Source organism: Rissa tridactyla, chromosome 2 (genome assembly GCF_028500815.1).
Source record: "Rissa tridactyla isolate bRisTri1 chromosome 2, bRisTri1.patW.cur.20221130, whole genome shotgun sequence".
Taxonomy (NCBI): domain Eukaryota; kingdom Metazoa; phylum Chordata; class Aves; order Charadriiformes; family Laridae; genus Rissa; species Rissa tridactyla.
Window position 1 is genome coordinate 23,745,793 of NC_071467.1, and position 25,232 is coordinate 23,771,024.

Consider the following 25,232-nt stretch of genomic DNA (forward strand, 5'->3'; position numbering starts at 1 on the left):
TAACTAAGCATTAAGCAACCAATATTTCCTAATGACTATGAGGAGACTAAACTATTGTTCTTCATTACTGCCAAGGGAATTGGAAATCTACTGGAAATTGCCATAACTAAAAAGCAACAAATCAGAATTTCTTTTGAAGTCAAAGTGTGAACAAGTCACAACCGTGGCTTCAAGCGACACGTTCTTTCCACTTGTGATTTTAAACTACCTCCTGGATAAGGAAAAATGAGGAGACGTTTGGAACAGAAGTTGTTGTGTGGTATGTATGGTTTGCAGAAAATAGGAGGGAAATGAATGCAGTGAGCTGAGACAGCAGCCGGGGAGGCAGAACAGTGTGATACCTTCATGAATCACCGCTCAAAGGCCAATCCCAATGCTTGTAAAAAGTGCGAGGAGTGACCAGTAATAGCCTCCTAGCAGGAGAAGGATTTCACTGGCTTGTGATTACACCATCTCACAGGGGTGGCCTGCAACCTGAGCTGGCCCTTCTTGACTTTCAGTGTCTAGAGCGCTGCTATTTCAGACAACTGCGTGTTTGAATGTGTGCCTACATTAACAGCTGCTCATGTGGAAGCTGAACTGGTTCTTCTTATACAGGAATCCTTCTGCACATAGGGTAGCAAGAGAAGTTTTACCAAATGTGAACAGGAGCTCTTTGTAAAACATTAACTATTTCTAGTGTATTAAATTATGTTTATCTAAATATCAGAAGGCAGGAATCCAGATGAAGGATCAAGTATATGCAATAATATCTCATTTTCCTTTGCCAAAGAAAAAAGAACAGATAACGTTCTCTTAATGCAAAGCAAGAAGAAAATCATAGTAGATTTGTTTTCAGCTGTAGAATATGAATTCAGTAGTATGAGGAATTTTTCAGATAACAATCTCTGGTAGGTAAGTTTTCTAGTAGAAAGGCTGGCATAACCTTGCAGTGATGTGAAGGTAGTAATGTTTAAAGGTTGTGCTGGCTTAATGAAGTGTGCATATTGACAAAAAATAGTTAATAAAGATAGTGGATTTCCGCTAGGGTGTAAGAATTGAAATGCCATATGCTCATCCTTATATTGTTGTCTTATTGCAGGCTGAACATCTGGCTTGGTTTGTTTTGGTACAGATATTTTCAGACAAAAAATGAAGTATGTAGACATCCACAGGTTTAAGCTGGCAAGCACAGTTTCTGTAGTGGACGTAAAGAATAACGGAGTACCCCACTGAAAGCCATGGCAGCTGGTATGTGGACTGCTCAATCCCGCCAGACCTGTTCCTTACAGAACTGGTGTTTTTCCCATTTATGGTATTGGTTTGAATCCTTGTGTCAGTCGATGAACACCAGCGGTTAACATCAGGGTTGAACTGAAGGCTGTTTTCAAAAATCTTAATTATAATAGAAGTCAAAGCTTTATTCTTTATTTCAAAGTTCAATGAACTTTTTTTTTATTATCTAATGTTTACTAGAATTACAGCCTGCAAATGTGCACAGATAAGGAGCGTGTGTGTCCTTAATCTGTGCACTCCTATGCCAAAAGGAGGTTTAGGAATAGCAGCAAGGCCTCCAGGGAGATCAGTTTGAAATAAGTCTGGTTTAAGGAATTCTGGTTTTTGTCATTTGTCATCAGATTGGTATTTAATATACCGCCAGCTCTGTTTTTATTCATTGCACTGACTTACTGACATATTTTCTTGGTCTCAGTGTGCAGTTTGGGAAGTGTAGACCGCATCGCCTACCTCACCAAGGTGTGCTTCCCCCACTGAGCAGCATTATTTTGATAAGAACTGAATTCTTGAGTTTCAAAATATTAGTTAGTTCTCTTTGTTTTTTAGGGTTACACTGTCTGCTTTGCAAAGTGAGCAATTCTTTTGCTAGTATGGTACAGTTTGTTTAATTAAGGGCTTGGTTGTTTTGTCCATTTTTCATGTGAAATGTAACAATGTTTAGGGGAACTGTTGGCCTTGGCTTTACCCGATCCTCCAGAAAGCTTCTGCAGATGGAGCAAACATTTCGAGGATTAAAAGGCGGTCTGACAACAAAGCTGGAGAGGTGTCTATTCCCTGCATTTTCAGGCTTTCCAGGACCCTGGGAATTTCATACTGGGCATTTGGAGTCACTCTGACAGAAGGACAATAACTTTGTAGAAACTTTTGGCCTTTATGTATGTTCTGAAATTCAAAGGTGTACAGTTTTGAAAGCTCTTGTCTTCCTCCAGACAACAAGCTGTGCTCCAAGAGAGCAGTTAGGAATGCTTTATATGTATTTTTAAGCCAAGAAGGCAATCTCACTGCAAGTCATTTTTTAAATCTTAACTAAAGTAAGGGTACGAGGCCACAGGCTTCACCTCCTGCCCACACCCAGGTACCTGCTACTTTATTCCCAATGTGCTTCCCTGCCCTGGCAGTAGTGCTAGCACGCCTCTGACCCCAAGGACCCGAACTGGGGAGCTGTGCCAGGTAGCCCTACCAGAAATTTGCTCTTGTTCCCACTGCATTCTTCCTAACTCTGGCCTCCTGCTCCATGCCTCTATCACGTTTCACCTAGGCTTGAGATTTACCCCATTTCTTATGCTCCAAGGATCCTCTTCATAAAACATATTTCTTCCCTGTAACTTCTTTCCATTTTTCCATCTTCATTGCTTACAGCACACTATCCCCGATCTTACATGAGTCATTGTTCTTTACCAGGTATCTTTGTTTGCCTAGCCTAGCCCATGCTGAAAGCTCCTTATGGGATGGAAGATACCATATTGTGAAGAGTGGGTTATTGGTTGGCTCCAATTCACCAGTTCACTAGCAGAAGTAGTCATCTTTTTAATCTACACTTTAATAATGACAGAAAAGGCTAACCTTGTTGTATAAGCCTTGTTTTCAGTTTTACTTCCTTTCTCTAACGTTGTAGTTGATTCTTTTGGTACCTTCATTAAATCAAACTAAGTATTGTGTGGGTTGCTTCAGCTTTCAGTAGAAAATGTCCAGAATCTGACTTGTGAACAATGTGAGCTTGGATAAGGTCAGTGGGTATGAGGGATCTGTGCACCGCTTGTGAGAGACTCTGGGTAGTGGCACTGGATGGAGACCAGTCTCTGCTCCATGGAACAGGGTATTGCAGCCTCTGGACTCTTGAAGTGTACAGCAGCAAGATCACAAGAACAGCATACAGGGATGCCCCAGGTTTACCGCCCTTCTTTTGGCTGTGGCTCCATAATAGGCTTGTGCTGGGCATATAGAGGATGCCGAAATAGCCTCTAGAGTGGACATACACCACTGGAGATACTCCCCTCTCTTGCAAGACTTTTGCCGTAGGACAGAGTTAGTCCATTGAGGCCAAAGCAGATGTGAAGAGATGAGCCCAGCGTGGTTCCTAGTTACCACCAAGTGTCAGTGAGCTGGTAGGACCAGCTGCACATCTACTGTGGTTTATGAACGTACCTCGGCTTTTTCAGCTGTGCTGACACGTCACAGAGGAGATGAGGATGCACACCTGTGGCAGCGGCAGCCAGGGGGCAGAGGAAGTGGGGACAGTGCTGCGTAGTCTCTTATCTCTGCATGGCCAGTTAGCAAGCAGTTTGGAAGTCACAAACCATATGAGAGCCTCTGATGCACAACAGAGGGCTTATTTTCTTAACAAAAAATATTTTTTGCAGGTAACTTCCCCCAGTTTGGGGGTATTTTTTGTAGGCAAGCAAGCATTAGGATCTGAGCTTCAGTGTGACTTTTTGGCATGTGAAGGAAGAATGCTGAAAGTAATGGATCAAAAAGAGCGAGGAGAAAGACTCAGAGAGAGATTAACAACTTCCTTAGAAACTGCGTCTGTTTCTGAGGAAAAACTGGGCAGATGCAGATGTGCCTCTGGCAAAAAGAACAGTTTGGGGAAAATCTTTTCATTTTTGTTCTTCCAGTTATAGATATCTAAGTGTCATTTTACTGGAGCTCTCAAAATGACCAAAATATTCCCAGTTTTGTAACAGGAAACATAAGCGGAATTGGAGGTTTTTGTCTTGACTAAAACTGGTAAGATTTTTATTGTGAATTTTATTTGTAACATCACTTGAGATGTTTCTGTATACTGGGACTCGGAAGGCTGTGTCTCTGAAACGACAATGCATAGCAGGAGTGGTCTCTGGTTCTGACTTAACTACCCGCAGAGTAAATTTAGAATGTCAGGTTCTAAATTAAGTATCAGAATATGTGATTTCCCTGTCTATTTTTTACATGTGGGTATTGGATCAGGAGCTCTTTCAGCTGCTTGACTTTAACCAAAGCCAAGTTCAAACAGGGCCGTGCGGTTCTTTATTCTCTACTTTCTGGGGGGGGGGGGGTGTTGATGCTTGCTTTGTCGCTTGAATCTCAGTCTCCACCTCTCTTTCCATGCACAAAAAAGATTGTTGTAGGTATTTAAATTTGAATCTGCCAGCAATAGGTTGGGATTTATCCATGGCATAAGTTGTGTAAACATAAATGAGGAGCAGTCAGAAGAGGGTACGTGGAGCAGGCCCTTTGCAACTCGAACTGCTCTGTGCATTGGGGCCTTTGCAAGTCCCATCTGATTATTCAGGGAGATATGTCAGGTTGGGCATCTCCTGTCTGTTTACCTGTAAAAGGAAATGAACTTTTTATGGAGAGTCTTAGTGGAATGGAAATGAATTCTTTATTCCCACTCCAGGGCCAGATTCCAGGCGGCCTGGTTATAGTATTGTCACATAATCAGCACTTCCTTTCACACTCGTCTTGGTTAATGTCTGACAAAAGGTCTCTGAAATCACAGGGTCAGTTCCATTTAGTTTTCCAAAAATATTTCATCTTTAAGAGGAGTAAATTAATATTTAAATTCTTAATTTGCTTAAAACTTGTTTGTTTTTTTAAAATGTTCCGGTACATACAGGTAGGTCCAACACTGAGGAGCAGACATATAATATAGAGCAGTAGCATAGAAATAGTCTTCCAGAAACTGGAATAACAGTGTCACTGCTGGTTTCTTACAGTCTTGTGGATGCCAGGATCTGCATGGAAGAGGACAGTTCTGGCTTCTCTGAACTGTAAAGCCACCTTGGGATAAATCTCCATAAGCTTCATTTGAAATCTCAGACACATATTAAATTTTCTTTGTGCTGGAAATCTCATGACATAAGGCTGTTGTATCTGACTTTCAGTTTTGTTAAAAACACTGCCAGAACAATCTCCCTCGTGTTATTCTAGTGCTCCTGTTTCTGGCTGTCACATTGGTGAGGTGTGACAACTTAAACAGAAGTTGGCTCATGTTTTTTGAATAGCAGAAGCCATTTATTTTTTAGAATTAATGCTTACTTTATCTGTACCTTTTGTTCCTTTGGATTCCTCTTGTCCCTTAGGAGTTTGCTGGAAACATGCATTCCACAGTGAGTCAGCATGGCCTGCTGGACTGAGCAGAAGGCAGCAGATTTGGGAGTTACAAATACAAGCACTTACGTGCTGTGTGGCCTTAAAAGACTTACTTAACCTCTGCTTACCCACCAGTAAAATCAGTATAACTTACCAGTCTTTGGGCAATGTTGTCATTAATATGCATACAAAGACTTTAAAAATAAATACCGGTACTGATAGCCCGTAGACTTTTTTACTCAAAGTAATCTTATACATTTTACCCAATATATTCTAAGCATAGTCTCATGACGAGGGAATATATATTCCTTGGTATGTCAATTATTAATCTTGTTGTTTCCTATAATTTCTTCAGCACGCATAGGCACGCATGAATTGCAGACAGAAGCTCTGATCGTACATCATCGCTCTCCAGCTGAGACTCCTGCACCAGTATGTGAAGTCCCATTGATTTCAGTGGCCGTGGGCAAGAGCAGTTGGTGTCCAGAGATGATTTAGCTCCAGAATCATGGCCAAGTATGGAAGACCTGCCTGTTTTCAGCTAGGCATAATGGAAACAGAAGACAACTAAAATACAGAAGCTGAGCCAGGTGTCTGCCATTTCCTAAAGTTTTTAAGAAACCCATTCCCAGGGTCAGTGCCTCTGGCTGAGGTTCAGTGTAGGCAGAGTAGGAAGGATTGTGAGCAAAGCACTTCCCTTTCTTCTTGCTGGTGGATGTAGGGGCTCTCACATTTCCCTGTTGAGCAGGGGATCAGTTTTCATTCTGGAAACAAGTTTGGCAGTAAGGAGATGTATGAGCTATGGAATCAGAGCTTTGGAAGGTCTTCAGTGACATTTCTCCATTCTTAGCACGTCATTTGACGACAGCACTTGATGGCCAGGTCCTAAATCCAGCACCCAGTCTCAGAAGTCAGGCCAGACAGTGCATGTTTGTGTGCAGGAAGCTAGGGGAGTGCTCTCCAGCCATGTCTTGGACTAGCTGTGGAGCTACTTTGCTTAGACTGCTCCAATCCCACAGTTACTCTAACTTTCAGAGGATGAAGATGTGTTTTTACAATGGGGCTTCTTTCTTTTCCATAGCATTTCCCATTCTGCTCCCTGGGCTGCTAGTCCAGGCACTCGCAAAGGATGACATCTTAAAAGTCTTATTCAGCTTTTGTACGGCCCTTGACAGCTCCTGGTTCTGTGCAGTAGATGTTAATGCCAAAACCCCTCACAGCCACAGAGGAGGCAAGTAGTTTGTTGTCAGAGCAGAGAGGGGCTGGTGGCCCAACATGTCTCCTGGTATCCAGAAGGAAGAAGTTCAGGAAACATCAAGGGGAAAAAAAAAATAATTAAAAGAAATCAAGAATCCACTGAGAGGAGGGAGGAAGAGTAAAAGGAACTCAAGGTCCTGATTGCAGGTAGTACTTTATGAGGGTTTATTTTGTCTCCAAAACTCATCGCTTTCACCACCACTGTGCACAGTGTTGGCCTTGGGGAGCAAAATGCTGGTGTTTGGGCTGCTGCATTGCAAAAACCTGCCTAGAAATGTCACCTTGATTTTGATGGGGCTCTTGGTGCAACGTAGCTAACACCAGAGACACCTATCTAGTATGGAAACAGCCAGACTAAAGAGCATTCTTAGGGCTACAAGAGGTATAAGTTAGGAAGTCTTAGAACTCCTGTGTAAGCTTTGTTGTTTGTCTTTTCTATTGTGTTGTGCTTTATAAAATGTCCTTTACCACAGATTTTATTGCACTGGGCTGGGGAAAGATCAGGTGTGAACCTCTCTCGTTGGGTGTTTATGTCTTAGCCTGCATTGGCCACATTGACCACTAAGGGATCTGTCACACTGTTAAATTTAAAAATAATAGTAACCCTGATTCTAGCAAAATCTTTCTCCCTCTGCAGCCAAATGTCCGTCTTTAGAGCAGTTGCATCCTTTGCATTCCCTTACTTGGCTGCTTGCTCATCTTTCATGAGGATAAACATAGAGTTTGAGGGAATTTCCCAGGTGGAAACTCCCGGTTCTTTATGAGAACGCTGTGCAGCGTCAACTATGCAACAGCCACTACACTTTACTTTCAGTCCAGTATAATTTTTATTAGCTTCATTGTCTTTCTTGGGGGGAAAAAAGGCAAGAAAAGGACTTATTGAGCCCTTATTAGTTGTGCAGTCACTTTCCCCACTGTAAATCCAGAGTAACTCTACTGAAGCAATGCTGTTACTCCAGCTTTCGACTATGGAATTGCCCATCTTCATTGTCATAGAGATATCCGGTAGAGATTAATAAACAAAACTGTCCAGTTGTGTGAATTGCAGGCAACTCTCCAACCATTCACAGCCCAGAAAAGTATTTTTGGATATGGGCAGCTCATCAGTTCATCAGAGATATTGCTACGCCTTAGCAGGGCAGCTAACTTAGGACAAGTAACTTATTCAGTGGATTTTGTCTTAGCAGTTCTGTGAATGTAACTATCTATCTGGTTAATAATTTATGATAGAAACACAAAAGGGTGGGAATACTGATTGACAGTTACTCTGGGAATGGGGAAGAGATGGATAAGCTGAGTTACATTGCTTAAATGCTGTCGCTGGCAGACCATAAGCATCTTTAAAACCCGGTGAAAAATGTAGATTCCTCTCCTAAAGACAAGATTAACGGTTTTCTATTGCCAAATACTCTTCAAGGAGCTGTTACAATTTGTAAACAAATAAATGTCTTTGCCATTAGAAACCACCAGCTTAGGCAGATTTTAGTCAGTGTGTCCCCTCGTCACCCTGCTGCACTGTCCGTGTTGAAGATGCACCCCTTTTATTCTGCCAAAGCTGGGTTGTTGTTTTGTTGGGTTTTTTTAATGAACCAGCTTGATGATGAGATGCTTGCCTGCTTTTGCGAGTCTAGGTGATAGAGCTGATCCTTTGGTTGAACTGAACTGACGAGCAGGCTGAGGCTTTCCAAAAGCTCTTTCAGTTTAAGTCCATTCAGCTCTTCACAACACTAAAAAAAGCTTATGTTATGGAAGACGTGGTTTTACAGCCAAATGATCTTAATCCTTTCCTAAGCACTTTTAAGAAAAATAGCTAAAAAGGTGCTTATAGTGTGCCTGGCTGGTGGGTGCTGAGAAAGGATACCAAAAAAAAATACAAGGACAAAGAAAAAGAAAGTATAGCCTGGGAAATCAGGGGCCAATTCTATCAAACTGAAATTGGGCAAGTATGAAGTAAATAGATTCAATTTTGATGGATTTACTCTGGATTTAAATACTCGTTTAAGTGAAAGCTGTACCTGACCTTAAGCACTGACTTCATGCTTCTCCATAGTCTTCCAGTTCTTGCCCCGGAACAACCTATTTCTACCAGTATAACGTGATTCACCATTTTACAAAGAGTATCCATGTTCTTTATGATGTGTAGCTTAGCGTTCCTCAGCTGAGAGCAGGGACAGTTTGTGTTAGGCATGGCACAAGCATTTTGTTCCTCCACAGCATGCAAACCCTGTTCAGACATTCCCCAAATATTAATTATCACAGTACCCTAGAGCTGAGACTGCTGGTGGCAAGGCTTGGTAGTAATAATGTGTGGTTTATATCTTCAAGAAGTGTATCAGGAAGTAATTTTTTTTGAGAGAGACCAACTGACATTCATAGAATCATGGTTTGAGTTGGAAGGAACCTTAAAGACCATCTAGTTCCAATCCCCTGCCATGGGCAGCGACACCTCCCTCAAAGCCTGTCCAGCCTGGCCTTGAACACTTCCAAGGATGGGGCAGCCACAGCCTCTCTGGGCAACCTGTGCCAGTGTCTCACCACCCTCATAGTGAAAAATTTCTTCCTAATATCTAATCTAAATCTCCCCTGTTTCAGTTTAAAATCATTACCCCTTGTCCTGTTGCTGCACTCCCTGATCAAGAGTCCCTCCCCAGCTTTCCTGTAGGCCCCCTTTAAATACTAGAAGGCCGCTATAAGGTCTCCCCGGAGCCTTCTCTTCTCCAGGCTGAACAACCCCAACTCTCTCAGCCTGTCTTCACAGGAGAGGTGCTCCAGCCCTCTGAACATCGCATTACAGGAGGTTGAGCCATAGTCTGCAGAAGTCAGCAAGACATTTTCTTGCAGATAGCAGTGTTCCTGACCAGAGCTGCCACTTTTCATGCTAAACAGAATGAAAAACACAGGCCATTTGAGTTGAACTTAGTATTCCTCATTCTCTGACAAGCATGTGCATACATCATTATGCTGTGTGTACAATTGTAATTTTCCACCCCAAAAGTTACTTCAGTCTTTTTTCTGGCTCTGGTATTAATGTGCAATCAACTTTGGGGTTTCTTCTAAAGCAAGCCATTCATTTTTAATTTGTGTTTTTTAAATATCACAAAAACTTTTGCATTAGCATCAAGTAATTATCATCACTTATGCTATCCAGCCATTAGATACATGGCTTGTTATGAGGATGGTCCTCGCAGAGGAAGAACACAGTAAGTCATGGCTTTCTTGGGTCTCTCAGTCCCAATGTGCGTTGTAAACTCAATGACAAAAGCGAGAAACTATTTTCCACCGTAAAATACACCCATGTGAATTTACAGCAAAGGCAAATTTTACAAAGCTTTCATTCTGTATGGGCCTTTATGACTAGCCACATCTTTGAGTGCATTCCAGTAATGCCTTAAGCACTGTGCCTAACATCTGTCCAGTGGGGTTTCTCTCGCTGTCGCCATGTGTCCATGCTTTCCAATTGATCTTTTCAACAAAAAAGCATCAGTCTCTCTAGACTCTGCTTCCTTCTATTTTTGCTCAAACTTCCCTTCCTCAGGTAACGCCCATCTTCTTCCAGATATCCACAGCAACTTAGCTGGCTACTGAGTAGCTTCAACAGTTGCAGTCGCTGTGTGGGAAGATGCAAACTTTTTTTCTCAAAATAGCCCTTCTGTGAACTTGTGTGCTATTTCCCTTTCCTGCCTCCTAAGACCTTGAATAGTTCCCTAATTTTGGTTGTTGGAAAGCTGTCGCTAAGCTTTTCTCATCGCCTAAGCAGAAACAAAACAGAAATTTCAGTATGCATGGCCATCTCAAATCCAGCGCCTGCTGTGAGCCTACAGCTCTGGGATAGCTCTTCTGATGGTGAGACTCAATCCTGATGGGCAATGATAGTTGTCGAGGTGCATTGACGCCCCTGTGTCTGACCCATTCGGCAAGTGAGCTTCTTTATGTGTGTCTGCTGTCACATGCAGGGCTTTCCACCACCCAAACCTGCCCCAAATGCCTACAGCTAGTCCTCTAGCACAAAAGCCTTTTCTCCAGAAATGGATGTTTTATCCTTGGAAGACAACAAGTAACTGTGTCACTAAAAGCCATGCCTGCCCTTTTGGCACAGTAAAGATCCCCTGAGCTTTCTCAATAAGTTTTCTTGAGTTTCTTTGCAAAAAGCCTTCCCTCTTCCAGTGCAATTTTTCCATCCCCCCCGCCATCCCATTCAGTGTTAGGAATGAATCATGGCTGCGAAGTAACTTCGTCATCTGTTCAAATCGAGTTCAAAGTTTCTCAGCACTGTAAATGAAACTAATTTTTGCTGTCGCAAGGATGGCCTGGCCCTAGTGTGAGAAGGGAAGGAACAGAGGGAAAGATTGGGGTGGTCCTGAAGTCAGATTTGCTGCTTCTGCCATTGCCAGTGCAGTGGGAAGAAGGGAGGGTAGTGCCTGCTGCAGCTGGGTGGGCTGTCTTCATCAACCACAGGTAGCGCGGAGAGGAACAACTGGCATGGAACTCCACAGGCAAAGGGAGAGAAACCTGAAAAAACACATAATCCATTACAGCAGACAGGAGTCTTCTGGAAAATAAGTACATTAAGAGTATGGGTCACTATAGTGAGATTCCTTAGGAACAACCACTCACAGTTATTCCTGCAGCATCTTTTAACCATGGTATTTCAAAGCATCTACCAGGTAAAAAACAAACCAAAACCCAAACCACTAAAAACACCCAACATTTAAAAAGTTTTGAGCCCCAAATCAACACTTCCCACTTTTGGTATAAATATAAATAAAATGGTATAAACAAAAACTGAGTTAATTTGCAAAGTCAAGCACTTGGAAAATGTTATAAATATATTTCTGTACAAAGTTACTGTGGGTTTTTTTTACACAGGCGCTGCATCTCTCAAAGCATCTTACAAACACCTAAAACTCTTCAGTATGCCTCTCTAACAAGGTGAGATATGGACTGGATAAGTGGCAATAAAGTGGATGGAAAATTGGCTGGACTGCCTGACTCAGAAGGTTGGGATCAGCAGTACAAATCCATCTGGTGGCAGGTGACTACTAGTGGTGTCCCTCTGGGACCAATACCGGGGCCAAGACTGTTTAATGCATTTATTAACAATTGTAACCCACTCTGGGGTACCCCAGTTCAAGACATTCATTGACAAACTGGAGCAAGACCAGCGGAGGGTCACCAGGATGGTGAGGGGGCAGGAGCACGTGCTGTTTGAAGAGAGGCAGTCAGAGCTGGGTTTGTCCAGTCCCATGATGAGAAGGCCAAGGGGAGATATTTTTTCTCTCCAGAACTCAGTAACGGGAGTCAGACGCTCCTGTGTGGTGCACGCTGATAGGATGGAAGGCAATGGGCACAAACCGCAGCTAGGGAAATTCATTCAGATGTTTGGAAGGTAATTTTGACCGTGAGGGTAGTTCAGCACTAGAACAGGCTGCCCAGAGAAGATGTGTCATTTCCATCCCAGGAGACATTCGGAACTCGACTGGACAAGATCCTGAAGCATTTGATCTTGCTGGACTAACTTTGCATGGGAAGAGGGACAAGATGACTTCTCAAAGTCTCTTCCAACTTAAATGACCCCAGTTGTAAGGGGAAGGGCCGCTGAGGGGAAGTTCAGCCCCACTAGAAGCTATTGCTTCCAATATGAAACCTACTGGTTGAAGGGCATGTGAAATGCTTTTCATGCCATCCCACGAAAACAGTTGAGATTTTAGAATTTTCAAATTCTTTTCGTAGGTGAACACCAACGCCTTTCTAGGTTTTGTCTGGTTTGTTTTTTCTTTCTCTAAAAGGACATGAGAAAGGATTGGTGATTTGTGTAATCAAATAGCAATTGAACCTGAACCTGGAGCTCTTTAATCCAAGAAAAGTGCCCTGATCTCCAGGCTGGCCTCCCTCCTCTTTCCCTAGCACAGCATATACTCATATACTTTATCAGGAAAAGTAGCTCTGAAAAGGGTAAGTGAGGCATTTTTGCAGGAAAAATAATTTAGTTAGAAATTTCTGACCAGGTCTACGTGGCCCCTGCAGTGCAGGACCACACAGCAACTGTAGAACAAAAAGTAAAGAAAAACCTCATTCAGATTGCAACTCCTGTATTTCTGAAATAGAAGGAAATTGTGAAGACAAAGAAGTTGGCCAGTATTTTGGGATTAGCACCTCTGAAACGTGAAATATGTCCCAAGACAGAGTATAGTCATAAATGATAGAGCTTTGCTTTTGTGTCTCATGCAGTAGTTATGTATTTGATCTGAGCAGGGACTTCCCACAGAAAAAAAAAGCAAGAATGAGACTTCAGGCTTTCAGCTCATGTGGTCATCAGGCGTCTTGTGACAGTGGCGCTTTTGTGTGTGGCAAGAGGGGCAGTGGTAACTGCAGTTTTGGAGCAGATTTTGTGACCAAGATTAGAATGCTTTCAGTGATAAAGACCGTGGTGTTATCTTCCTTGCATCATTCAAACAGTGCAAAGAGACATGAATCTATCCTAAATATCACATCAAATCTTTGTTGACTGCGTCTTCACCACCTCTTTTGCCAGAGATGGTTAGTTACAACTGGAAAGTGCTCCCATCTGCATGATAGTGTCCTGGACATCATCCTGTTGGCCAAGTCTGAGGAGGTGAACATGAATTCTTATTGCTGTTGTGATTCTTATTGCCTCTCTTTCAGTTGAATACAGACTGCATTCAGCCGAAAATTTGATATTTTAGCTTTCCATTTTAATCTGCCGTTGCAGTCATGAGCTCTTCTGGGTGGGCATTGCCTCTGCCTGGCTGACCAGTGCCTATCACAGCCCGTTCCTGGCCTCTGGGCACTACTGCAATGGAGTAATACTCATCCCCAGCCACCCAGATGTGGGCACAGTTGTACTGTGGGTAACGGTGATAGCAAAGTAAGAACCAGGAGGAAATTATTTTTATGCTGCAGGTGACACAGGGCATTTCGGGAGAGCATCTGGAACAGGAAAATCCATGCTGCCATGCTGTGTGTTAGCTATCAGTGTTATACTATGCTGTCTTGAATGTTATGAACACTTTTTTTCCAGTTCCCAATTGCTTGGTGAATATAGGGAAGGTTATGCTGAATGGATTTGATGGTCAAAAATTGACCATCGTAACTTGTGGCGTGTAGCTTGGGTGAGTCCCAAGGAGGCCGAAAGCTGCCCTTTGCCACCACAAGCACATTTTGGAGTTCCCAAGGAACCTAAAGAGCACTTGGCTTCCCACAGCCACCCTGGGAATCCCAGGAAACCTTTTGTTACAACATGTTTGCTGTCTTGATTCTGGTTCTGCTCAATCGCAGATCCTGGATCCTTGCTTTGACCCGCGGATCCCACTCCCCTCCCCGGTTCTCTGGCTCCTGCCCCAGCCCTTTGCGCTGGCCTTGCAGCCCACCCCTGCAGCCCACCCCGCACCCTCCCGCGGTGCCGAGGAGGCAGATGGCCCTGCCAGACCCCTGACAAAGGTTTGCTCAGAAAAAGCTTCACCACATCCAAAGCCAGGATGTAACTCCAGAGAAAAACATCGCTTTCCTGAACGGGGCCACTGTGCTCAAATCAGGCAGGGAAAGTTTTTAAATAGCTTTAGCAAAGCCTGTTTACCAAGCCTGTGAACTGTCAGGCCATGAGAGGGAGCTTTTAAAATGCTTTTCATATACAGGAAAGCCTTTTGTCTTCACGAGTTCAACATGGCCCGGTCCTGGCTGCGCTGCCCAGCTCACCAGCAGGCTCCCATCCCTCGTCCCTCTGCTCTCCGCTGCCTGCTGAAAGGGAAAGATGCCAGCAGCACGCAGTGATGCAGCCACACGGCTTTGGAGCAGTTCTTATCTCGTGTTTATGCTCTCGGCGTACAGTGCCCGGTCGCAAGAGAAGCCTGCTCCAGATCTGCCTGCCGTGTCTGGCGACAGAAAACGTGCTGCCCGATGCCTTCAGAGGGGTCACTAAGTCAAAGGGGTTTCGTTTGCTTTCCGTCGCCCCAGTGTTTTCATTTCTTCTTTCACTTTTAATAAATCTTCAAGTTTCGAGAGACGTTGTGTGTGAGAGGTTATGCACGATTTGGCAGAGAGTGTTAGTTGTTAAGCTATTAGCCTTAATAAATAGTTTTGCCTCACGGTGATAAGAGCAGCATTTCTGATAAGCCTATGGCAACGGACATAAGAAATCTCATAACCACAGTTAAATAACAAGAACTTCTTAGAGCTCAGAGCCAGGGGACAGGGTGAGGCACCCAACTGCCACGGCACCTTACATTTTAACAGTCAGCTATGCCACCGGGGTAGTTGTCACCAGGGGCTGATGTTAGACACAGTTATTCTCTCCTGTGGCCTCGTTTCATGTCTCTGTAACCCTAGGGTCTTCGCCAGGGAAAAAATCGATGTGATACAGCGAGGAGCAAGGCAGGGTTTGAGATATTTGAGTTTCTGGATTATCCAGTGCTCAGCATTGGAGAAGGTGGTCTTATTAAAGGTGTTTAACTTCTGAAGTTTCAGAATTTCTCCTTTGCAAAACAACCCTATCATGTTTTTTACGTTTTGTGCCTGTAGGTGGATATACCTATGTAACAATCTGAGGCTCAGCTGGAGGGATTATTCTTCTCGAGCTTTTGGATGGAAATCTTGAGCTTTTTAAAATATTCATGACTGGATTATAACATTTTGGTATGTGGTCTTTTTTTTGGAAGATAGGTTGGAATGTTTTTAAGCGTATGATTTTCCTTACTGTGCAAATCTCCCTAGAGGAGAAGGCAGATTTAATCTTTTTAAGAGGTTCCCTCATGCTCCTAACCACCACAGGCTGTATCCTATATGGGGACCCTTTGACAGTGTCTTGGACCTGCAAACTTATCAAGCTCAAATATCTGATCAGTTCCAATAGAGACAGCCTCTGCTCAGATGCTCCAGTGTCCACCCAGTACAACTTGCTTCTCCTTCGTTTGGATCAATAATGGCTAATAAGGATGAAAGTAACACATCAGGCTCCTTCAGCAGACTATTGCTGCTGTCTGACAAGCTGTTGGCTGAAAGGAGGGACCCTGCAGGCAGTTTCTGTTAAGAAGAAAAAACAACAATAAACAGGTTTTTTTAATGCAATCCCTTTCATTTACAAAGCATGTGCAAAAGTCTGTTTCTTTTAGAGCAGAAAAAAATCAAATAGGAGTGACAGCGTCTTGGAGCTGGGAACAAAGACATTATCTTTCAGCCAAAAGTCTGTGGTAGGGTGGGGGGATTTTTCCTGCCATGAAGACGTCTATGTTTGTCTGCACTTCGTTGCTATCTTTTTTTCTCTGCTATGTCTGCATGTCTTTCACATCACACAAACCACCAGAGATAGCAAAGGAGCCGCTCTGCCTTTGTTATGAAGCAAAATCTTTGTTGTTTGAGTGATTTGGTTCCAGAAGGGAGCCTAAGCCTTTCTGTAGCGATGGGATGTGGCTACGTCCAGCCCCTGATGTTATTTAGCGTTGTAATAGCTCTGAAAGTCTAAGGACACAGACAAGGAAAGGACTGCAGATCTAGTTTTTCATGAAACCACACACTCAAAACTATATATAGACCTTTGGGCAACCAAGTTTTTTTGATAGGTCTGAGACAGAAGCTGCAAATTTTCGTGGTACTGGTTGGTAACGATCGCTTTGAGATCAGTTTACTTTCAATAAAATAATTTTAATAGACTAAGGTAATGACACCCGTGGACCACAGAGGGTGTTATGCTTGGGGGAGATGGTGACAGGTAGGGAGCACTTGAGGACTGAGAGGGATTAGCGCGTGTGGGAGGTGTGAAACGTTGCAGGATGATGTGGAGCAAACGTCTCCGCTGATCTGCTGATTTCTAGTAGCTAGTAGAGGTGAATATTATTTCCTAACCTTATTTTTGGTACATCTTTCTTGCGACCTGGCGAGTAGAGATGGGGTAGCTGTTTTGCAAAAAATGTTGTCTCACGGGAAGCTGGGTTAAAGGTTGTCTTGGAGAGGTCATCCCGCTGGGCAGTGGTCCTGGGCTCGCGTCTTCAGAGACCGCGGCACATCGCAGCTAGAGTCTTCTCCCTCAAATTCTGCACTGGGGAGAGTAGTAAAAAAGGAATCCAAAATACAGTCATGTGAATTTTCTAGAGATTTTAATTATTTTTTTTTCTTGTCTTGTCTTGTCTGATAAACTTGTCCAGCCATCCCCAAGTAATTTTGAGTATCATTTCTGGCACAGATGAAAAAAACACACGCTACCGATTCCCTTCAGGTTAGTTTAGCTATGAGAGGACGTGAGTGTGGTTATGTGTGGGCGTGGTGCATGCGTACGCTTATCAACATCAGATAACACCAGAAAAACTAATTACAACTTTTAACTGTCGTTGCAATCTCTGCTGTGGAAGAGAAGTTTTCACATGAATACTTCTTGCATTAGAGGTGAAATCAGATCCCCGTCCCGCACTTGCTGTGCTTGGAGCATTGCCAAAAAAACTCTTTTAAAAGGCATTCCTTCTGGAATATGTCACGGACTATTCCCGCTCCCAGCTCTGACGGGCTTCAGGCGGGGAGCTGGAATGCAGACTTCCCACTCGCACACAGGAGTGGCGGCATTCGGGGGGCTCCCGTTGCAACCTAGAGAAAATAAGCACCAAGGCGGGGGCAATTTCGCATGAAGATGACAGGGAGAAATAAGCAAATGCCACGTGCTGTGTGTAGGGAGCTCAGCAAATCCACGGCTCTACAAATCTGCGTTTAACGCTAGCCAGAGCTTAAGTCAGTGGAATGATTAGCTGGAATTTACACATACGTACTTCTACTAAAAAGTTATTTTTATTGCTTTAAAAGGCAATATCCCCAGAGTATAATGGGCTGCCTAAAGAGTACAGTGAAAAGCAAGGAGAGAAGGAAACACCTGAGCTGAGTAAGGTGAGAATTAGGTCATGGAAAATTCTTTAGGGCAGAGCATTAGATGTAGAGTCCTCTTCATTCATCTTCTGGTTAGCCCATCTCTCCTAAAACTGACTACCCTGCTGAGAAAGAAGTGTAAATGTAAATATTCTGAGCTAGGGATAATTTCAATTTAGGTTCTTTGTTTCCCAGGATTATTTTAAACAAGCAGACCCACCCCCTCGCAGTAAATGTTTCCTACTTCCTTTGGTGTCATGTCAGATTAAACCTGGAATATCTTTTAGAGATCATGTGAAAATGGTTCTATTTTTGGCTGGTAACTGTCATGAATATCAACAGACTGTGATAATAAAAATGTTGATCTCTGCGGCTGCTGAAAGAGCGACATTAAGTGAACCTCTCTGATATTTAATTTGCAAACTGTATTGCACCTATTTAGAGAGGGGAAAAACAGCAACGCTCATATTGATGAGAAATTCTGCATTTAAAAACGTTCCTTATTAATGATTCAAAACATACAGTTCCTAGGAGCTGTAAACAAGTTCAGTATTCTGTACACTAATCCATAACCATTATCATATGTAGAGAACAAGAAGTTACTCACAAACAGATGTTCCCTCTGCCAAACCCATTCATTTAATGCACATTTTACTTTCCAAGTCCTAGTTAGCAACTTTCTGTGGTGGGCGGGTTACATGAAAGGATGGAAAAGCAGGGATTAGTTTGCCTGCAAAGGAGCAATCTCTTCATGTTTGTTCTGGAGCCTTTTCCATCTTGTCTTGCAGTGGAAGAGTTATTCCTCTTGGACTTGCTCTCGCTGCCCTGGAGGGCACTGAGCTGTATGTTTCCCGGCACTGTGAGGCACTACAAGATGCCAAACTTGTTCTATTACCAGAGAGCCGCATCATTAAATGTGCTCTCAGCACTGACCGGTAATGAAGCCTGGCATTCGCAAATGCTTATGCCCAGAGAAGGCAATTACCTTGCCTAAGTTACAGGTGAGCTTTCAGGGAAAGGTATGCCAAAAGCTAAGGGTGGAAGAAGAATTACTGCTCGAAGCATGACTAATTTCAGAGTTTCTCAGGGCCTAGTTCAGTCAGGTTTTAAGTATCTCCAAGTATGGAGATTCCACCACCTTTCTGGGCAATCTGTCCCACTGGTTACGTTCTCCAATGAAATTTTTTTCCTTATGTCCGGGTGGAATTTCTCTTGCAACTTGTAACAATGTCTACTGTGCTTTTGCTATGCACTTCCAAGAAGCATGTAACTCAGTCTTTGCTGGAACTCCCTCTTAGGTGGGCGTAGGCAGCAGTAAGACCCTCCCTCAGCCTTGCCTTCACCAGGGTTAAACGAATCCAGTCCTCTCAGTCCCTCCTCCTGCACCATGTGCTGCAACACCATGACCATCTTGGTGACCCTCCACTGGACCCCCTCCAATTTGTCAATGTTTTACTAGGAGCCCCTCGCTAGACCAAAGGCAGTCCAGTGAGTACTAAACGGAGGGGATCCTTACGTGGATCCTTACAAGGAAAGGGGCTGTCATGAATTAAAAACCAGACCAGGCTGTGCTGAGCTCTCTGAGAGCTCCATCACTGTAATTACTTAAAGGGGGCTTATAGGAAAGATGGGGACAGACGTTTTAGTAAGGCTGCTTGCAATAAGACAAGGGGTAATGGTTTAAAAGTAAAAGAGGGAAGATTTAGACTAGATACAAGGAAGAAATTTTTTTACAATGGGGCTGGTGAGGCACTGCAACAGGTTTCCCAGAGAGGTGGTAGATGCCCCATCCCTGGAAACATTCAAGGCCAGGTTGGACGGGGCTTTGAGCAACCTGATCTAGTTGAAGATGTCCCTCATTGCAGGGGAGGGTTGGACTAGATGACCTTTAAAGGTCCCTTCCAACCCAACACATTCTATGATTCTATGATTCTATGATTCAATTAGCACGTTGCTAACCTTTCTGTTACCTGAATGCTTTCTGAGCAAGCCAAAGAAAAGAAGACGGAGCCAGACTCTTCTCAGTGATATTCAGTGAAAGGACAAGAGACAACGGGTGCAAACTGAAATACAGGAAATTCCATTTAAACATAAGAAAAAAATGTCTTACTGTGCAGGTGGTCCAACACTGGAACAGTTTGCCAGACGGGTTGCGAAGCCTTCATCCTTGGAGATACTCAAAACCCAACTGAACGTGGCCCTTGGCAACCTGCTGTGGCTGACCCTCCTTTAAGCAGGGGTGGGTTGATGAGTGGGTCTCAAGAAGTGCCTTCCAACCTCAACTGTTCTATGATTATGTGAACTGCTAAGTGAGGCTGAAGAAGCTATACGTTTAGGACAGGTTATAGGAGGAAGGAATTTCAGTTACCCACATTTGGATCAATGCCTCATCAACATAAAATGCAGAGACACAATAAATGATTATTTCTTAAAAAAACTAGCCATTGAACCCACAAAAAGATGCTATTCTGGATTTGGTGTGGGGTGGTGCACAGAACCTACTTCAGGTATTAATGGGAGAGCAGTTCTGTGATAATAATCATGGTATAGTTACATCAGTATTGCAATGGGAGAGAACAACCCCAGCATATTCAACCCATGGATATTCAGTTTCAAGAGAGGTATATCAAAATGAGATTTAAAGGAAAAATAAATAAATAAAATAAGTAAAACCTTAAAAAGAGCAGTCCAAAAAGCAAGAAAGGAACCAACAGCCTAGATGCTGTTAAAAAATACTAAATTAAAATCCCAGGTAAAAGTTATGCCACAATTTAAAAAGAAAATAATGATGTGGTCCGAAAAGGCCATTTCACAGCTCAATAGCAACATTAAGGATGCTATTGCAGGCAAGAAGTTAATGTTTAAAAAATGGGAAGCTCACCCAAATTAGGAGAACAGGAAAGCCCACAAAATATGGCAAGTCAACCATATACCAGAAATTCAAAGGGCTAAAAAAGAATGTGAGTTGAGCCTTGCAAAGACTCATAGTAAATAATTCTTTATATAGCAAAGGCAGGAAGCCAACTAGTTTAATGACAAATATGTAAAAGGGCACTTGGGGAAGACAAGGAAACAGCAGAAATGCTCTGTGAGTTTTATGTACCCGTCTTTCCTGCTGAAGACATAAGGGAATGCCCCAAACCCAACATATTCTTGATAGCAATTCATAAAAAGAGCTAGAGCAATCTCAATTGAATTCACAGACATACCAGACCAAACAGATAAGCTGGAGGTCAGTAAACCAGCAGGACCAGGCACCATTTACATGATAGTTCATGTATGAAGAATGCCAGAACTGCTGGCCAAGGTGTGTAAACTGTCATTGCAAATGTCTTCTGTGCTGGAGGAGGGCAGAGTTGCCAGTGTAGCTTCCACTTAGGGGAGTCTTGGGGAACAACAGACGGGCGAGTCTGAATTCCAGCCCTCCTATGACAGCAGAGCCATAGGATCGCTGCACATATGGGGAAACGTGATGTCGAGGGGAGCAGGCAAAACAAATTCTGTAAGGGACAATCCTGCCTCAACAGTGTGCTGGAAGTCCATGGAGGTGGTAACAAGTAGATATCTAAATTCGAGATAAAATATTTGGATTTTCAGAAAGCTTTTGACAGTTTCTCAACAAAGGCTATGAAGATACCAAGTGACCATGGACTGTAGAGAAGGTTCTTTTGTGATTTGAAGGTGGAAAGAAAAGCTTAGGGATCAACAGTGACTTTTTAGGATGGAGAAAAAGCAGCAACAGAATGCCTAGGAATCAGTTCTGGGTCTGGAATTATTCAACATCTTTTCCAGCAGCCTGGAGTAAAGGTGTGTGCCATGGCGTGCCCAGGTTTGCAGTCAATAGGAAGCTCATTTGCCTGCTGAAATGCTGAGCTGTTGGTGAAGAACTTCAGGAGGACTTAGCAAAACCAAGTGAGGGGGCAGAAAAGTGGCACAGGAGCTTTGGTGTACAAAAAAGCAAGACGATGTACTTGGGGATACTGCTAGATGAAAAGCTGGACATGAGCCAACAATGCGTGCTTGCAGCCCAGAAGGCCAATTGCATTCTGGGCTGCATCAAAAGAACCATGGCCAGCAGATCCAGAGAGGTGATTCTGCCCTGCTCTCGTGAGACCCCACCTCAAGTACTGTGTCCAGCTCTGGAACCCTCAGCACAAGAAGGACATGGACCTGTTGGTGCGGATCCAGAGGAGGGCCACAAAGATTATCAAAGGGCTGAAGCACCTCTCCTATGAAGATAGGCTGAGAGAGCTGGGGTTGTTCAGCCTGGAGAAGAGAAGGCTCCGGGGAGACCTTATAGCAGCCTTCCAGTACCTGAAGGGGGCCTACAGGAAAGCTGGGGAGGGGCTGTTTGCAAGGACATGTAGCGATAGGACGAGGGGCAATGGTTTTAAACTAGAGCAAGGTAGGTTTAGACATTAGGGTGAAGTTCTTTACAATGAGGGTGGTGAGACACTGGAACAGGTTGCCCAGAGAGGTGGTGGAGGCCCCGTCCCTGGAGATGTTCAAGGCCAGGCTTGATGAGGCTCTGAGCAACCTGATCTAGTTGAAGATGTCCCTGCTTACTGCAGGGGGGTTGGACTAGGTGACCTTTAAAGGTCCCTTCCAACCCAACACATTCTGTGATTCTGTTCTATGATGTCTTGGGTAGAATAATCTGAACCATGTTGACATGGCACTGAACTCACAACTAGTAGCCACCACTCAAGAAAAAGCTCTTGGAGTCACCATTGACAGTTCCCTGAAAACCCCATCTCAGTGTGCCGTGGCAGCCAGAAAGCCAGGAAAATGGTGACTGTCCTCAGTGGGGCTACTGAGAAGAAGAAAGAGAGCACCATTTTGCTGCTCCAGTTTGGTGCACCCACATGTGGAGCGGCATGTGGGATTTTGGTCTCTGCATCTGAAGAATGATACAGGTGGTTAGAGAAGGGCAACCAAAAGGGCCATGGGGATCAGTTTCCTTATGAGGAGAGACTGCAAAGCCAGAGTTGCTCACATTAGAGAGGAGATGGCTGGGGCATGGCCAAGACTTTTTTGTGAATTTATTTTTCAAAGAACAGAGGTGGGTGCGAAATCTGGTCTCCTGGCTGTGAGGGGGTAACTCGCTAAAAAGAAAAGCAATTGTTTCCAGGAAGCCAAAGGCTTTGTTGATGGTGTAGGTAGTCCCCCAGAGGAACTTGTTGTCACAGGGACCAGGATTGCTCCTGTGACCTCATCACACCCTGTGCCCAGGAGACTCTGCAGATGGCTAAGGAACGTCCTCTGTTCTGCAGGAAGTCAAGTTTTTGCTCTGTCACTCTTGAGCCAAGGACTGATCCCGTCCGTGGGTGTGCAGTAGTGCTGGAGCTTTTCCTTGAGAAGAAGCAGAGGCCCTGGGATCAGCAACAGGGCTGAGGCATTTCCATTAGAGCCAGGCATTTGCTCTAGTCTTCTGGCCAACTTGTTTTGAGTGTCTTTTGCCATTATGTGGTTTGCAGTTTTGTCCCAAAGGCCAAGAAATTATATGCGTGCCCTTTATGCTCTTCACAGTATATTAAAAAAAAAAGGGGGGGGGGGAACCCTTTGTTTTGAGTTTCCTTCCAAACAGGATTTTTTTGGTTGTCTTTGGATTTTTTTGCCTTGTTTTGTTTTACTGGTGAATGTCATCATTCATCTTTCCTGTTTTTGCTGTAGGACTTCTTAGATGGTTCACAGATGTGCACTGGAAATTCTCTCACTGGAAATAAAAGGTACCATGCTGAATCTTGAACACAAATAATCTTTGTTGGTAACTTGACTTGTTATTGCTCACAAAAGCAGACAGAAAAGAGATTTCACTAGATCTTGCTGCTTTGGTTTCCCTTTTCCCTGGAATTTTTAAAAACTTCTTCCCAATACTTGCGCAAGACCCAAAATAGGTTTTTTACAATAACATCACAGCTCAGTTGGCAGCTTTCCCCTAAACACATCTTTCCTCATCCCATACTTTCTTCAGACCTTTGGTAAACGCAGTGGAACTTTCTAATCAACAAAACCTGGGTTTTTTTCTTTTCTTTTCCCTTCATCTCTTCCCATTTAAAGCAGCTTGTTGCACAGCTCAAGTATCTCTTTATGCTGTTTACTGCAAAAAGCCAGGATGATTTGTAGACACATTTCCCTGGTTCTCCCTGTCAGCTGTTCTTCTCAGGACCCCCTTCATATCTGTTTCTCCTTTCAAGCTTGGACTTGAGCTCCCAGACATGACTCTCTCTCAACTTTCCAGGTCTAAGCAGAGTTTCTGCCACATCTGCTTCACATACTGAGCATCTTTGGAGATGCTGAACCTTTTACCTTTCCTAATTTTGCATCTTCCTGTTTCAGACAGGACATCCTCTTTTTAGCAGACAGTCATGACTCTCTCGGCCAACAGTGACGGCCCTATGCCATCTGCGCTGGTAAAATAATATTCCCAACTATTTCTATGTCTGTGTAATATGTCATATTTTCTTCATAACACGTGGTAAAAAACACTTGGTTGGAACGTGAACTATTCACTGGAGATGGTGGCAAACATCTCCATGCCTGCTGTCCCACCAAGTGTTAATCACGTTCCTCCAGAGAAGCTACATGACAATTCAGCAAAGAAAGGTGGCTGAGTATCAAGTGTATCGAGCATCTCTGCAAATTGTATCATGTTGTTTTCATTAGTTTCCAACCTTGGTCAGCTGGGATTGACTGAATGCTCTGAGGGAGTTCAAAATGAGCACGGCTGAATCACAGCAGACTCACTGGAGTGATCGAAGGAACTGCAAACAGAAATCTGCGTGAGTCACCCTAAAGAAAGAGGCCAGAGAAAAGGGTGGGTGTGCTTTGTACAAAAGTACATAACTCTTCTGGGAACATGAACTTCTCAGGAGCTGCTTCTGCTTTCCTATTCTGGTGTAAATCCGAAGGGAATCTACTGATTTCTATGAACTGCTCTAGATACGGATGAGCTCTGCTGGGAACCTGAGGTACATCCCAAGCTCTGACACCTATTCTGTCTGTAGACCTGCCTTTTTTCTACGTGCTGCAGATCCATGTATGTGTACATGGGAAGGCATCACTCCAGAACAAAGGCCCAGGGCTGAGCAGGGACAAATGTGTACCCAGAGACATTATGGGACCATGGCCTCAGCTTCTTCCACTGTGTTATCCCGAATGTGTGGAGAAAAGGAGCTACTCTCCTTGGGCAGGGGCTGGGAGCACAGTGCCGCTGGCAGTAGGGCCGTGCCTTGCCCTTATGTTGCTGCTTTGCACAGCCTTCCTTTCTTGCCCCTTCTGACTAGTTGTGCCGTTTGCCCTTCCACACCTCCTACGCTTGCCAACATGGGCAGCAAAGAGGACTATCAAGAGCTAGTTGGCTTGGCAGGGGGATGTGTGGCATTTTTTGTGCAGATCGAGGGACTGGCAATGCCACGAAGGGTGTTGGTCTGAATCCCACACATCAGCAGTGTCCCAGCACCCTCGCACTTTGACAGGAGCTCTATGGTCTTTGCAGAACTGGTGTCATCTAGTTCATAGTAAGCAGCTGCCTAGTAAACACAGCCGCCACCAAGCCTTTGCTTGAAATCTCAGAAGGGAACTAGCTGCCCCAGCCTCTACCTATCCTGTGGTTGTTTCTAGAAAGGATGTGGTACGTCTGCCATCCTCAAACCAATTAATGGTTCCTGCTGTTCATTTCTGGTGGAGAATGCTGTCCCTTCAACATGCTGAGCTGCTGGTGAGACCACTCCCGAATGTCCTGTCGCAATGAGCTGACTGAGACC

General features: G+C 43.9%; 1 protein-coding gene across 2 annotated transcripts in view; it reads left to right on the plus strand.

Annotated features, from left to right (window-relative positions):
- The window catches only part of ANKRD46 (ankyrin repeat domain 46), a 52,693-nt gene extending 29,570 nt beyond the window's left edge, over nucleotides 1-23,123 (plus strand). For both annotated transcript variants that reach the window (XM_054190925.1, XM_054190926.1), the window contains exons 4-5: nucleotides 11,473-11,535; nucleotides 19,584-23,123. In XM_054190925.1, coding sequence (XP_054046900.1) covers nucleotides 11,473-11,535; nucleotides 19,584-19,767 — 247 coding nt within the window. In that variant the 3' untranslated portion in view covers nucleotides 19,768-23,123. The remainder of the gene's footprint in view (nucleotides 1-11,472; nucleotides 11,536-19,583) is intronic.
- Nucleotides 23,124-25,232: the final 2,109 nt, after the last annotated feature.